Raw genomic sequence first — 13,025 nt, forward strand, 5'->3', positions numbered from 1 at the left:
GCCACATCCACCATTGCCATAAAACTGACAGGTGCAAAAAAAAAAAAGTACTAAAGCTTGCTTCCCAATTTAAAAATGCAAAGCACCTTCTTTAAAAATTAGGTCTGTCACTTTACTTTTTCCACTTGTTTTTTTAACCATCTTGGCCTGAAGATAACAGCAGGTTTAACGGTAGTTTAAAGTAGCTGTTTTAAATATGGCTTCTACATTACAGATAACAATGTAAGGTAAGTAGCTTTATTAGTTATCTTTTTCAAACAGGCTGTAATGAGTGATGCTATAATGCCTTTTGCTCCAAATCTTGTCACATTTAAACAGAAAGGCAAAGGGAAAAGACCAACAGAGAGGACCAAGAGATCATCATTAGCCTGCACAAAAGCTTCCTCTTAACATTATCTTCCAGCCCACTTTTTGTATGGTGAAGTGTCCTTGTAAAATCTTACAATTGATCCATGTTGTTCCATTTCCTGTTTTTAACAAGGTCTTGATACTTTGTGGCTTTGACAAAAGAAAAGGCTGAGGAGCAACACAAACTCTTTTTGAACTCCACACCATAAGGAAAGAACTTTCTCTACAATAGTTGCCACAGTCCTCACAACAGCAGGATTTGGATAGTTTCCCAGGAAGTAGTAAAATGAGACCATGACCTACAAACATACCCTGCTGTGATATCTCCTTTATACAATAACTTTATTATTCCAGTCTGGCCACTTGAGACCTTCTCTAATAATCAGTAAAACAGCAAGGCGAGAGTCCAAACAATAAATGTACGATTACAGAGGGAAATTATGTTTCCATACTTTCAAAAAGGCCAGAACTAATTTACACTTGAGAGAAAACTTCCTAATTAGTTTCAGTTCCTTGCCAGGGTATTTTGTTTATCACTCATATAATCCAGAGACATTAGCAACTAGGATAATTTGTTAACTCGGCTCCCTGATGATTGAACTTAATTTGAAGCAGGAGCTTAAATGTTTTTAGAGTTTTAAATGGGCAGCTTAATATCTCATGGGACTTGCACCAGTAGAGTGCCTTTGAGGGCCAGGACTTAAATTAAAGGCATTTTTTTCTGCCATAAAATTTGTTGATGATATTATTACAAGGCACCTCATCACTGTAATGGTAAAACCCATACATTACAATATTCTGTTAATATTTATGGACCCAAGATGGCTTGACTTCTTTTTTCTCTACCCAGCTGCAAGCACTTAAGCACATCTATGCTGAGCCAATCATTTTTTGATCTCTCAGCTGTCTTTGCAATGTAAACCCGCACAGAGTGTTTCCCACTAGAATCCATGGAGAAGGTCAACTATCTTCCAATAGGATTTCAGGATGCTGGTCCCAAAAGTGGTCCCCAATGATGTCACAGTGCAAAGGAATTGATGTAGTCCTTGTTCGGGTCACTTCAATTTCCTTCTCTTCTGACTCCTTTGGAATTTTTATTTTTTTCCTAATGACGTGATTCACCTAAAAACAGGAGGATGAAATTAATATATAATTTCAGAACTGAAAAACTTTTTGATTACAATACCGTTAAGGATTCATTCTTAAACAGCTAAAACTAATGTTAGTCCCAAGGACTGAAATGAGCATGACTTGGTAGTCACCACTGGCAAAATGTGATTTGACAAAGTGTGATTTGCAGACCATTGTTCTCCCATCCCTCCTCCTCTCAATGGAGGGCTACCCTGCTCCCCCAAATACTTTGAATTAAAAGATACCTTTGCCTGTTAAGTGCTGTAAGGGGCACTTTCAGTATAACTTTATCCCTTCAGTTTTATGCTTTCAAAATTTGGGGAAAGACATGTAATAGACTCCAGAAAGTTACACATGCCTGACTTTTGTAAATCCCATTGTTTCAATATGTTGTTCTACTCTGTAAATAACACGTGTTACAACTTTAGTATTTAGACATTTAATAAATAAAAGCATGTGCACTAGGAGCTCCTGAAGGTTGTATTCCACCACCACACCCTGCCTGTAGATTTTGCTTCTGAAAGCCCCTTTAGGGAATGAAAGAAAGTTTTGAGGTTCTTTGTTGTGTATCATTCATTCTATATCTATTTGGAGGTCCGTTTCATCATCCTTTGGTTGCATGAGCTTTCAACTCAAAATCAACGGTAAACTGCAAACATAAGAGTTAACATCAGCACTCCATTTAAACATCATTACGTCTTAGAATGGGACTAATATGGGAGAATGAGCAGGTTCTCTGTATTGTTTTAGGCTATTTTATTATAAAATACACAACACAATACACAAATATACACTCTACTTAGGGAGAAACAGAGTTTTCCCTAGGTGCATTACATTCATTTGAGGTATGGCATCATACATCCTACACAATATTGTGGTATCCTAATCCATATACCATATGTAGAGGAAACAAGCGTCCAAGGAAAATCTTCCATACTGTAATCGGATTACTGCAGAGTCCATTACATCTATGGGCATATATTAAGATAGGAATATATATTCACTACTAGAGCTTATACCTTATCAGTTTTGTCTGGCTCTTAGCAGCTAGGAACAGTGTTAGGAACAACTATCTTATATTTGGGAGGCTGACAATTACAGTCAGGATGGATTCCATCTCATCTGAGATGATTTCCTCCCTAGCCTCTATCTGTCCAATCAGTTGTGATCAGAGATTTTTACTTCCACAAAGCAGGTTGATTTGTTTATATACAATTTTCCTCATCCAATCAGATCAAAAATTTTGCAGATTCTTCCTCTGTGACGTAACATTTGTAGTTTAGAGGTTCTTACCAGCTTTCAATCTGATCCCATCAGCCATCTAATAGTAGTACCACTAAGTCAATCTTGTTTACAGTTCCTTCTAGGCTTCACATCTGGAACTAGAATGTGTCTATGCCCAAAGCATAATGCTATCTAGTACACAAGCATTCCTACTTCATACTTTGTTAGCTTTATACTTTAATGGTAGTTATTACCAACTATAACACCAAATTAGTACTCAGCATGTAGCACCATTTTAGCATCTGGAGATTCAAAAAAACAAACAACCCCCTGAATAGACCTATTCTTGTATACCTCTTGAAAAAAAGGTCTCTTGTGAGCATTAAATAACTGGAAGGGAATAGCAACAAGAGAAAAGTGCTTACCATGCCCCTTAAGAGGTATTAAAAATGAAACCTGAAAAATCCCAAGGCCCACAAAAACAACTCTGGGGAGGGCTGAGACCTGCAGGCTTTATCAAGATCTGAAATAAAGTGATTCTTCAAACATGTTTGATTATATTTTTAAATAAAGAATATAGAACAATTTCCTCATCTACGTGTACCAAAACACACTATAGATAACAGAAACCATTGATAATATCAAAATCTATATTTTTTTAAATGTAATTGGTCCAGAATCACATCATGGAATTGTACTGAATGACATGGAGAAGGAGACCTCCAGGGGCAGGAGTTTTTATTTTATTTTTTTTGCAGAATGGGAAGGAAAACTGTGAATATCAAATCTGTGGATAAATGAGTAATATTGTATATCTTTAATTAACTAAAACACTTTAAACCAAGTATTATATTAATAATGTAAACCAGAATATGTTATCAAAGAGTTATTTCCTTGCTTATTCTTCAAATAGAAGGGAATATTTCTTTAAAGAGGGTGTCTGTCATACAATACGTTTTGACATAATACAACTTTCTTCAGAATCTAATCACATCCAAATTGTTCAATCATATCTAGAAGTCTGGAAACTAAGCCCTATGAGGAATGACTAAGAGCTGGATATGTTTAATGTGGGGGGGAAAATGACCGAGGCCCCATCTACATTGCCATATAATGCAGTTTGAAACTATATGAGTCTAGACTCATATAATTCAATTCAATGTAATTATTCTGCATTATATGAGTCTACACTAATCATAAGGCAGTTTCATACTGCATTATATGGTCAATCTATACTTATATAATGCAGATCAATGCATTAAAGATTATGCATCAGAGATAATCTGATAGCCATTTTTGAACATTTGAATGAACAACATTGCAAGCTTATTTTCTGCTACTCTAGGGACAAGCCAAGGGCTTCTATGTAAACACTTAAGATGAACTTCACTATAAGAGCTCTTCAAGAATGGAATATGGTGCATTGCAGATGATGGGTTCTCTTTCTGCAGAGATTTTTTTTAAAAAAAGATGTTTAGTGGCCACCTGTAAACAATGCTTTAGTTCTGTATTTCTGCATTAAAAATAAGACTAGATAGTTCTTGTGGCTCCTTCCCATTATTTGATTCAAACTCTGCAATCTCTACTTGTTTACCTGGGATTAAGGGCCACTGAATTCAGTGTGGACTACTTGTGAGAAAACATTACATATTTATTAAAACCAATTAAATTCTGTACTAATAAGCAACCAGCCTAAAATGAGCGACAATGGATTTGGTATCATTAAATTTGTATTGTATGCCCATGAAGATCTATCAAGTAGGATAGGCTGAAAACATCACAGTTGTTTTAATTTTCTTTACAAACATGCATTAATCTACTTAGCTAAGTGAGTAAATGCAGGCACAAACTTTAGATATGAGTTTTCTACAGCCAAATTAACCACAGAATTTTAGTCAATAGGGAGATTACTTGCCATAAATTGAATGATTACATAAAATGGTAATTTTACTAGACTTCAATGGGACTGCGTTCTGAACTAGTGGTGAAAAGAATGAACTTAGAATGCCATAAACAAATATGGGCATCCTGCTACTTTTTGCTTTCTTAAGATTAAAATGTTATTCAGTGGAAGGCAGCTCCTAATAAACAATGCTTACAGTATTAATATTTATTAATTTATTGAAACTACATGACAGCTCAGCACATACATGGAATCGTCAAAAATTTCTTAATTCTCAAAGAATATTTTAACTGCTTGTAGTTGTCACATTTGACTGTTTAAATAAATAGATATATGCCAAAACAATTTACCTTCTGCCACACCAGAACAGTTCCTTTCCGATATATCAAGGGTTCGTTGTTGTAATTAATGTTGAATTGTGAAAATAGAATCTCATTCTTGTCACCTGCAAGTGTTCCCTAAAATTAATTTTTAAAAGAAGAGGGTCATTTTATTTATGGGAAAAAAATCTTTAAACTTGTCAAACGAGGACATTACTAGTCTTGATAATTTTCCATGCAATGAGTAAATTTTATTTTCCATGCAGGCTGCACATGTTGTATTTGAAAATGGAAAGGAATCCACTAGATTCTTAATCATATGCTTTGCTCATGCAAATTCATCACTGTCCCTCTTTTCTGGCATTTTTGTTTAGACACACAGTTAAGCTTTGTTTGCATATGTAGCTTAGATGATGAATAGATGGTGTGTTTTGTTGATATTATTCTTGTTTTGTTCTCATTACGTTTATTTCTTTTAAATAATTTAGGCTTTTATTAAAAATTAGTTTTAGCAATTTTAAAATAAAAGTGCACTGCAATTAATATCCCTTATTCAAAATGCTTGGGACTTCTGTCTCCCGTGTACATATCGACTGCAGTTAGGTTTTTGCGGAACAGCAGGTTCAAATTGATCTGTTTCTATGCTGGATGTGTAGCAGATGGATCCTGATGGACAAAACATGGAATAGACCATGCTTTCTTCTATACATTTGGACCTTCAACCTGTTCTTTTTTCTGTACTGGATATATATCCTACCACAGAGAAAGGAAACCAACTGACAAGAAGACAAAGCTTATGGTCTCCCTCTGTTATTATTATTGGCTGGGCGGGAGCCCATTCTTTTACAGCCAGTGCGAAGTACAATCTGTTAGCATAGGAGACCTTACTTAGTGGAAACACTTGTCAGCTCATTTGGCTTCTATACTGACTGCAGACACAAAAGGTTCTGCAGTCAGTCTCATCCATGGCCAACAAAGTAGTCAAGTGCACTGGCAATAGGAGCATTTGGTAAGCCATTCCCCTCCACCTGCCTAATAGATTACCCAGCCTCCAAACTATTTATTTATATGCTTTTTACTGGGTTTTTTTTCCTTTTAAAACAGGTCCCTCTGGTGGGTAACTTTTTGCAGACTAGATCAATCCAGATAATGCAAATACTAAGAGGAGGAATTAGGAACACTACCATCCTTCTACACTTGTTTAAGAGACTGGTTAGAATTGTATTGTACATGTTTTGCCTAGTCCATTATATTCATAATTTTAGAAAAAACAACAGCTTTGTCCTTATAGTCTAGCAACAGTATATGTAAAAGAACAACACCATAAGACAGCACACGCTACTGGCATAACATAAAGACAGAGTCATATTTGTCTGGAATAACAGTATGCAAAGGAATCTTGCAGCACCTTAGAGATTAACTGAGAGGTCATCCGCACTGCAAAATTATAACAACTTGACACTATTTAACTGCCACGGTGCCATCCTGTGGAATCCTGGGATTTGTAGTTTGTTGTGGCACTAGAGCTCTCTGACAGAGAAAGGTAAATATCTTACAAAACTATTAAATCCCAGAATTCCATACCACTGAGTCATGGCAATATGGTGTCAAAATGTGATGGTTCTGTAGTGTGAATACAGCTTAAGAGAACAAAAATAGTAGCACAGCCTTTCATAGACTAAGTTTACTTCCTCAGATGCACAACGATATTGAATTAAGTCTACAAAAGCTAATGCTGCCAGTTTGTTATCTCAGTTTCAAAGGTGCTACAGGACCCTTTGCATATTCAAAAGACAATATACTTCTTGTGATGTAAGTTTCAGAAGTGAATAACCTACCTGTAATCTTTTTTGGGCCTCTACAGGTGTCAAACCACTTCTCTGAACAAGACTCCAAAATACTGTATTGTACAGATTATTTATATGGCCTGCCAAATGAAAAATTGTTAAACAACACGCAGGCAAATACATTAAAAAAGCATATTTCCAAAATAGCAGTTATTGTTATAACTGGTTCATAGAAATATCAGTGTAGTTTACTGAAGTGCATTACTATATGTATCAACATTTTAAATATCTGTATCAGTAGCCTACATACATTCATTTCTACAACATATTTATAAAGCAGATACACTTTTCAATTACATTTTCTTTTTCTATCTCAATTCACAGCAGAATCTCTACTACTCTTCATTTTGGGATAAAACTACTATAATCAGGAAGTAGATCATGAAAAGGGACAGGCCATTGTTAAAACATGCTACTCCAGAGGACAGTATCATGCCACACCTTACTGCAGAAATGAATAGTAACCCTCCTCAGTTGAGTTTGATTTTGTGGAAATTATTAAAATGTTCTTTCTAGGTCCTCCAGTGCAATTCTATGGACACCTTCTGGCAGAAGCTGAGCACAGAGTTGTGCTCGAAGACCTACAGATTCCTAGAGACATGCTCCTTTGATTAAAAAAGTGTTTATTCACATTTTCCAATTTCACAAATGTCCTGCACCCACATGTCTCTAGCCTCTATAATTATAAGAACTAAACATTTGTGAAAGGACTCAGTATATCTTAGGTGAGAAATGAGGAGGTCCCATTTACCCAGAATATACAAGTATCTTGATGATTATCATTTTTTACATACAAAAAAACCCCTTCTGATTGTGCAAACGGTGTAAAGGAATTGCTTACAATCAGCTTGCCGCCAACTGAGATAGTCCTTCAGATTCTGGTCACTAGGATACAGAACAACACGCCCATCAAATCCTGGTGGATACAAAAGAGGCTGGTCCTTAAAGTAATCTTTCCAATAGAAAACGTAGCTCGAGGCAAACTGGGAGGCCACATGAGTCATGAACTTACTTGTCAATAGAAAAGAAAGAGAAATTTATATTATATATATATTAAGGCAAGGATTGGATTATAACCAGTCAAGGGTCCCGAAGTATGTAGCTATCTACAATATATTCATTAATTAAAATATTTAAAAGGTTATTTTAATACAGACACAATAAACAAAAAAATGTGCGAAAAGGAGCATGTTGAGAAAAGGTAGGACTAAAATAAACCTCTAAGACCAGTTACCTTGCTCTTCTTTTAAACCAATTGCTCTTCTTTTTGAAAACAAAGCTGAATTCGTCACTTTGTCCATAAGCAATGACAATATCTTCCAGTTCTTGCATCACTGTCTGGGCACACTTATTCATCAGTTGAAGGGCACGATCATCATTAGGCTTCTTAAAATCATGCTGTTCAGCAAAGCTTCAAATTATTAAAAAAATAAGCTTAATTTGTCAAAGTTCCTAATTCTCAATATGTGTTTAACTCATTATATTATTTCAAGAAACTTCAATCTATGATATACCACTATATATACTATACATAATATATATTGTGCCAAAATGCTAATGTGTATATATATGTGTGTGTGTAAAGAAATCCTTGCAAAAATATGTTTGCAGGAAATCTCTGTAAAAGAGCTCAGCTTTGCAGAGGCAAAACCACGCCTCAAAACAACAATGTATCAGTTTGATGGCAGATGGCTGGTTTTGTCAGTTGGTTTGACAGTTGGGATTTTGAGCTTGGAGGGAGAGCGCAGAAATAGACAGGCTCTCTGGCTACGGTCAAGTAGCTGATTTAAATATGCTATGCTGTATATATTGAATGCTGATTGATTAGCTATTGATCTTATGCAACTACATGGACATTGTATGATTGCTGAACTTGAATTGAAGTTTGTTTGACTTCAACTCAACAAGTAAAGTTTCCTTTTGTTCTTTCAATTCCTCTGCCTGGTCTGAGTCTTTTGCACATGGTGTTAACTGCACGCTGCTGATTCCGCTGTACACTCACCTGGTAACATGATATACTATCATGATCATACCAGCTTGTCTGATTTCACAACCTTAAGCAAGGCTTGGGCTGTCTTAGCTCTTGGACAGGAGATCACCTGAGAATACCAGGGATTTCTAGGCAGGCAGATCTAGAAAAGAATTGCTGTTTGAAACTTTGGACTGGGCATGAATCATACAGGTGAGGTATCTCACAACCTCTGAGGATGCCTGCCATAGTTGTGGCCAAAATGTCAGGACAGAATACTTCTGGAACATGGCAATACAGCTCGGAAAACATACAACCCAACCATCCATCATTCATTTACAACTTTGGGACATCATCAGCAAAATATTGCTATATAAGTGACGTTATGAAAATCCAGAAATTGTGACAGACAGAGACGCTGTTCACCCGCTATGCTCAGTGGAGATGATGTACTTTGGAAGTGGCAGTTCCGCTATGGGAAAGCAGGATTCTGGTCACTTTTGAGGCTCCTTTTCTCAAGGGAAGAGGAAGGCTCCTTTTCTCAAGGGAAGAGGAAGGCTCCTTTTCTCAAGGGAAGAGGAAGGCTCCTTTTCTCAAGGGAAGTGGAAGGAGTGCGTTTTGGAGATCTTCTTTTTGGCATTTTGGAGTTTTACGTTGGCAGGCAGCAGTGGAAGCTGGGTCTGGCCTAAGCAGGTGCTTAGCCAAGGAGGGAGAAAGGATATGGTAATATTTGTATGCATGAAGATGGATGCATGTAGGGTGTGAATGCTGAGTGAAAATGTAACACCCCTTTTGTTTGTCTGTTTGTTAGTAATGTACGATAGGTTGTTTGTCAATCCAATGTAGTTGCATAGAATCTGTATGTCTAATGTCTAAATGTTGTTCTGTAAAAGTTCTGCTATACCTCTCAGACTGAAATTGCAATAAAAAGAACCTATGCTTTAAAGTTATTGAAAAGTTATTCATAACAGATACAAGATACATAACAGATACAAGAATACAAATTTGTCACTGCATCTTTCTGCTTGTTTGCCTAATGGTGGTAGATTTCCAGAGGGGCGCTGAGTAATTTCTTTTTCTGAAAAGGGGGAGACAGGCCAAATACGTCGGGCAACCTCTGCCCTAGCACAATATTTCCCAACTTTTGGCCTCAAGGCATTTGGAACTTCAACTCCCACAAGCCTGAGAGTTTGACCAACTGTCAGGAATTCTGGGAGCTAAAGTCCAAAACACACCTGACTTCCAGTAGCAGAACCATTGGGTTGATGTGAGTTTTCTGGGCTGTATGGCCATGTTCCTGAAACATTCTCTCCTGACATTTCAACCACATCTATGGCAGGCATCCTCAGAGGTTGTGACATGCTGGAAATTAGGCAAGTGGTGTTTATATATCTGTGGAATGTTCAGGGTGGGAGAAAGAACTCTTGTTTGTTTGAGGCACATGTGAATGTTGCAATTGGCCAGCTTGATTAGCAATGAATAGCCTGGCTGTTTCCTACCTGGGGGAATCCTTTGTTGGGAGGTGTTAGCTGGCTCTGATTGTTTCCTGTCTGGAATTCCCCCATTTTCTGAGTGTAGTTCTTTAATTCCTGTCCTGATTTTTTTATTCTGGCTTCTCTGTGTAGACTCACACGGTGGTTATTAGAGTGGTCCAGCATTTCTGTGTTCTCAAATAATAGGCTGAGTGCAGGTTTGTTCATCAAGCGCTCTGCTATGGCTGACTTCTCTGGTTGAGTTCGTCTGCAGTGCCTTTCATGTTCCTTGATTCGTGTTTGGGCAATGATACCTTTGGTGGTCCCAGCTGCATGGTATGCAGAACACTTAATGAACCAACCTGGCCACAGCATATTATTTGAGAGCACAGAAATGCTGGACTACTCTAACAACTACCATGTCAGACTACACAGACTACACTGAAATCCACAAGCATGTGGACAATTTCAACAAAAAAGGAAGAAACCATGAAAATGAACAAACTCTGGCTACCAATATTTAAAAACTCTAAAATCAGGATAGATGAAGGCGAAATGTCAGAAGAGAAGGCTTCTGGAACATGGCCATACAATGTAGAAAACTCACAGCAACCCAGTAATTGCGGCCATGAAAGTCTTCGACAACACAGCAGAGCTATTTCCTGAACTGGTGCTGCGCCTCCTGGACCAATCACGGCGTTGCGCCCTCTCCCCTTTCACTCTCATTGGCTGAGCGGTCGCCCACGGCAACCAAGCCTTCCAGACGTTCTTCCCACCGCCAACGAGGGAAACGGGCCTTACCGGTGGAAGCCGCGCCCGTCCAACCGGACCACGACCCAGCAGTTGGGCAAACACGTGTCGTTGGCTTCGAAATCCCGCACGTATTCGAACTTGCTCTTCGCCATAGCGACGCGCCCACAACTCCGGCTTGAGTGGCGCCCAAAGGAGAGGGCGGCAGTGGTAGCAGCAGCGGTAACTACACGACCTAGCCTGGGCCGCGCGGGCCCTAGAAGCGGAAGTACCATGGCAAAACACCGGAAAAGGCGGGCTCTAGCAACAGGCTTCCGGGATTGGTGAGAGGCTAACTAAGCGCGGGGAATGTGGGCGGGGCTAAGGCTGAAAGGCCCACCCCCCGGAAGAAAGCGCTTCTCATGGTGAAGCTTTTCCACGTGGTTAATAGAGCCCTGGGCGCGTCCTCCATTCTTAAATGGAGAAACAGTTAATTAAATCACAGCTCTCGGATTAAGCGATTTCATAGCATTGAGGCAAAGCAGTTAAATTAAAGTGGTGTCAAACTGAAATAATTCTGGGTTGCAGTTTCAAAGCCTGGCTGCTTCCTGCCTGGGGGAATCCTTTGTTGGGAGGTGTTAACTGGCCCTGATTGATTTATGCCTGGAATTACTCTGTTTTCTGTTATTTACTGTCCTGATTTTAGAATTTTTAAAATACTGGTGGCCAGATTTTGTTCATTTTCATAGCCTCTCCCCTTCTGTTGAAATTGTCCACATGCTTGCGGATTTCCATGGCATCTCTGTGTGGTCTGACATGGTGGCTGTTGGAGTGGTCCAGCATTTCTGTGTTCTCAGATAATATGCTGTGTCCAGGTTGGTTCATCAAGTGCTCTGCTATGGCTGACTTCTCTGGCTGAGTTCGTCTGCAGTGCCTTTCATGTTCCTTGATTCGTGTTCCTTGATTGCAGCTTCAAGACTAAGCAGGAATCAACCAGGTCTTGAAGCTGCAAAACTTCTCAATGCTAATCATGGTGATTGCAACATTCACACTTGCCTACAATAGACAAAGAGTTCTTTTTCTCACCCTGGACTTTCCAAAGATAAGTAAACCCCACTTGCCTAGTTTCCAATATACTTCACAACCTCTGAGGATGTCTGCCATAGATGTAGGCGAAACGTCAGGAGCGAATGCTTCTGGTACATGGCCATACAGCCCGGAAAACTCACAGAAGCCCAGTGATTCCGGTCATGAAAGCCTTCGACAACACATTGCAATCGTTTTCCCGTGTAAGTGCGCCCTTCATCTCCAGCAGAGAAGCAGCACACAAGCTTGCCTCCTCAAGGTGACATCTTTAAGCATGGTTATCATGACTAGGGGCCCCTGGTGGCACAGTGCGTTAAAGCGCTGAGCTGCTGAACTTGCGGACCAAAAGGTGCCAGGTTCAAATCCCGGGAGCGGAATGAGCGCCCGCTGTTAGCCCCAGCTCCTGCCAACCTAGCAGTTCGAAAACATGCAAATGTGGGTAGATCAATAGGTACCGCTTCGGCGGGAAGGTAACGGCGCTCCATGCAGTCATGCCGGCCACATGACCTTGGAGGTGTCTACGGACAACTCTGGCTCTTCGGCTTAGAAATGGAGATGAGCACCAACCCCCAGAGTCGGTCACGACTGGACTTATCGTCAGAGGAAAACCTTTACCTTATCATGACTACTTAACCTTGTCTTCTCCAAGCTAAACAAACCAAGTTCCAGGCCCTGTGTCGTTTTGATAGCCCTCCAACAGCAGTCAAACGACGTCGCGAATCCAAGCCGAGGTTGGATCGCCACCTGTGGAGAGTGCTTTGATGGGCAGAATGGGGTTGTATTGGATGGCCCTTGGGGATGGCCTCTGCCAGCTCCAGGATTCTGTGAAGGCAGAGGCGCGCGAGCGAACCTGGTAAAGAGGGCCTGGGGAGAGGGTGGTCTCCATGGCGACCCGATTGTGACGCGCCGGGCGGCGTAACCATGGCGCCCGCTAAGCAACAGGTCCAAGGATGGAGGGACGGAGGGAGGCGCGCCCGCACGTGGCTCGGCACCTCG

At 39.7% G+C, this 13,025-nt stretch overlaps 1 protein-coding gene across 10 annotated transcripts; it reads right to left on the reverse strand.

Moving 5' to 3' along the window:
• Positions 1 to 223: 223 nt before the first annotated feature.
• On the reverse strand, positions 224 to 12,954 carry thg1l (tRNA-histidine guanylyltransferase 1 like). 10 transcript variants are annotated; one of them, XM_062970231.1, is made up of 6 exons: positions 12,645 to 12,954; positions 8,008 to 8,184; positions 7,615 to 7,784; positions 6,765 to 6,853; positions 4,957 to 5,064; positions 224 to 1,470 (listed from the first exon to the last, which is right to left on the reverse strand). In XM_062970231.1, the coding sequence occupies exons 1-6, from the start codon at positions 12,650 to 12,652 to the stop codon at positions 1,309 to 1,311; spliced, it is 714 nt and encodes a 237-aa protein (XP_062826301.1). In that variant the 5' UTR covers positions 12,653 to 12,954; the 3' UTR covers positions 224 to 1,308. The 10 variants fall into 10 exon arrangements, with proteins under 10 accessions (XP_062826301.1, XP_016850574.1, XP_062826300.1 ...); XM_016995085.2 differs by having other exon boundaries at positions 7,615 to 7,689; positions 12,645 to 12,666; XM_062970230.1 differs by lacking the exon at positions 12,645 to 12,954 and adding an exon at positions 12,485 to 12,608.
• Positions 12,955 to 13,025: the final 71 nt, after the last annotated feature.

The sequence above is a fragment of the Anolis carolinensis genome, chromosome 2 (assembly GCF_035594765.1).
Source record: "Anolis carolinensis isolate JA03-04 chromosome 2, rAnoCar3.1.pri, whole genome shotgun sequence".
NCBI lineage: Eukaryota > Metazoa > Chordata > Lepidosauria > Squamata > Dactyloidae > Anolis > Anolis carolinensis.

Coding starts and splice junctions, on each gene's coding strand:
- thg1l (XM_003223461.4), bottom strand. CDS start 11,239: ATGGTACTTCCGCTTCTAGGGCCCGCGCGGCCCAGGCTAGGTCGTGTA. Junction 7,785..8,007: donor TGGTTTAAAAGAAGAGCAAG/GTAACTGGTCTT, acceptor TCTATTGACAAG/TAAGTTCATGACTCATGTGG. Junction 1,471..4,956: donor CTGTTCTGGTGTGGCAGAAG/GTAAATTGTTTT, acceptor TCCTGTTTTTAG/GTGAATCACGTCATTAGGAA.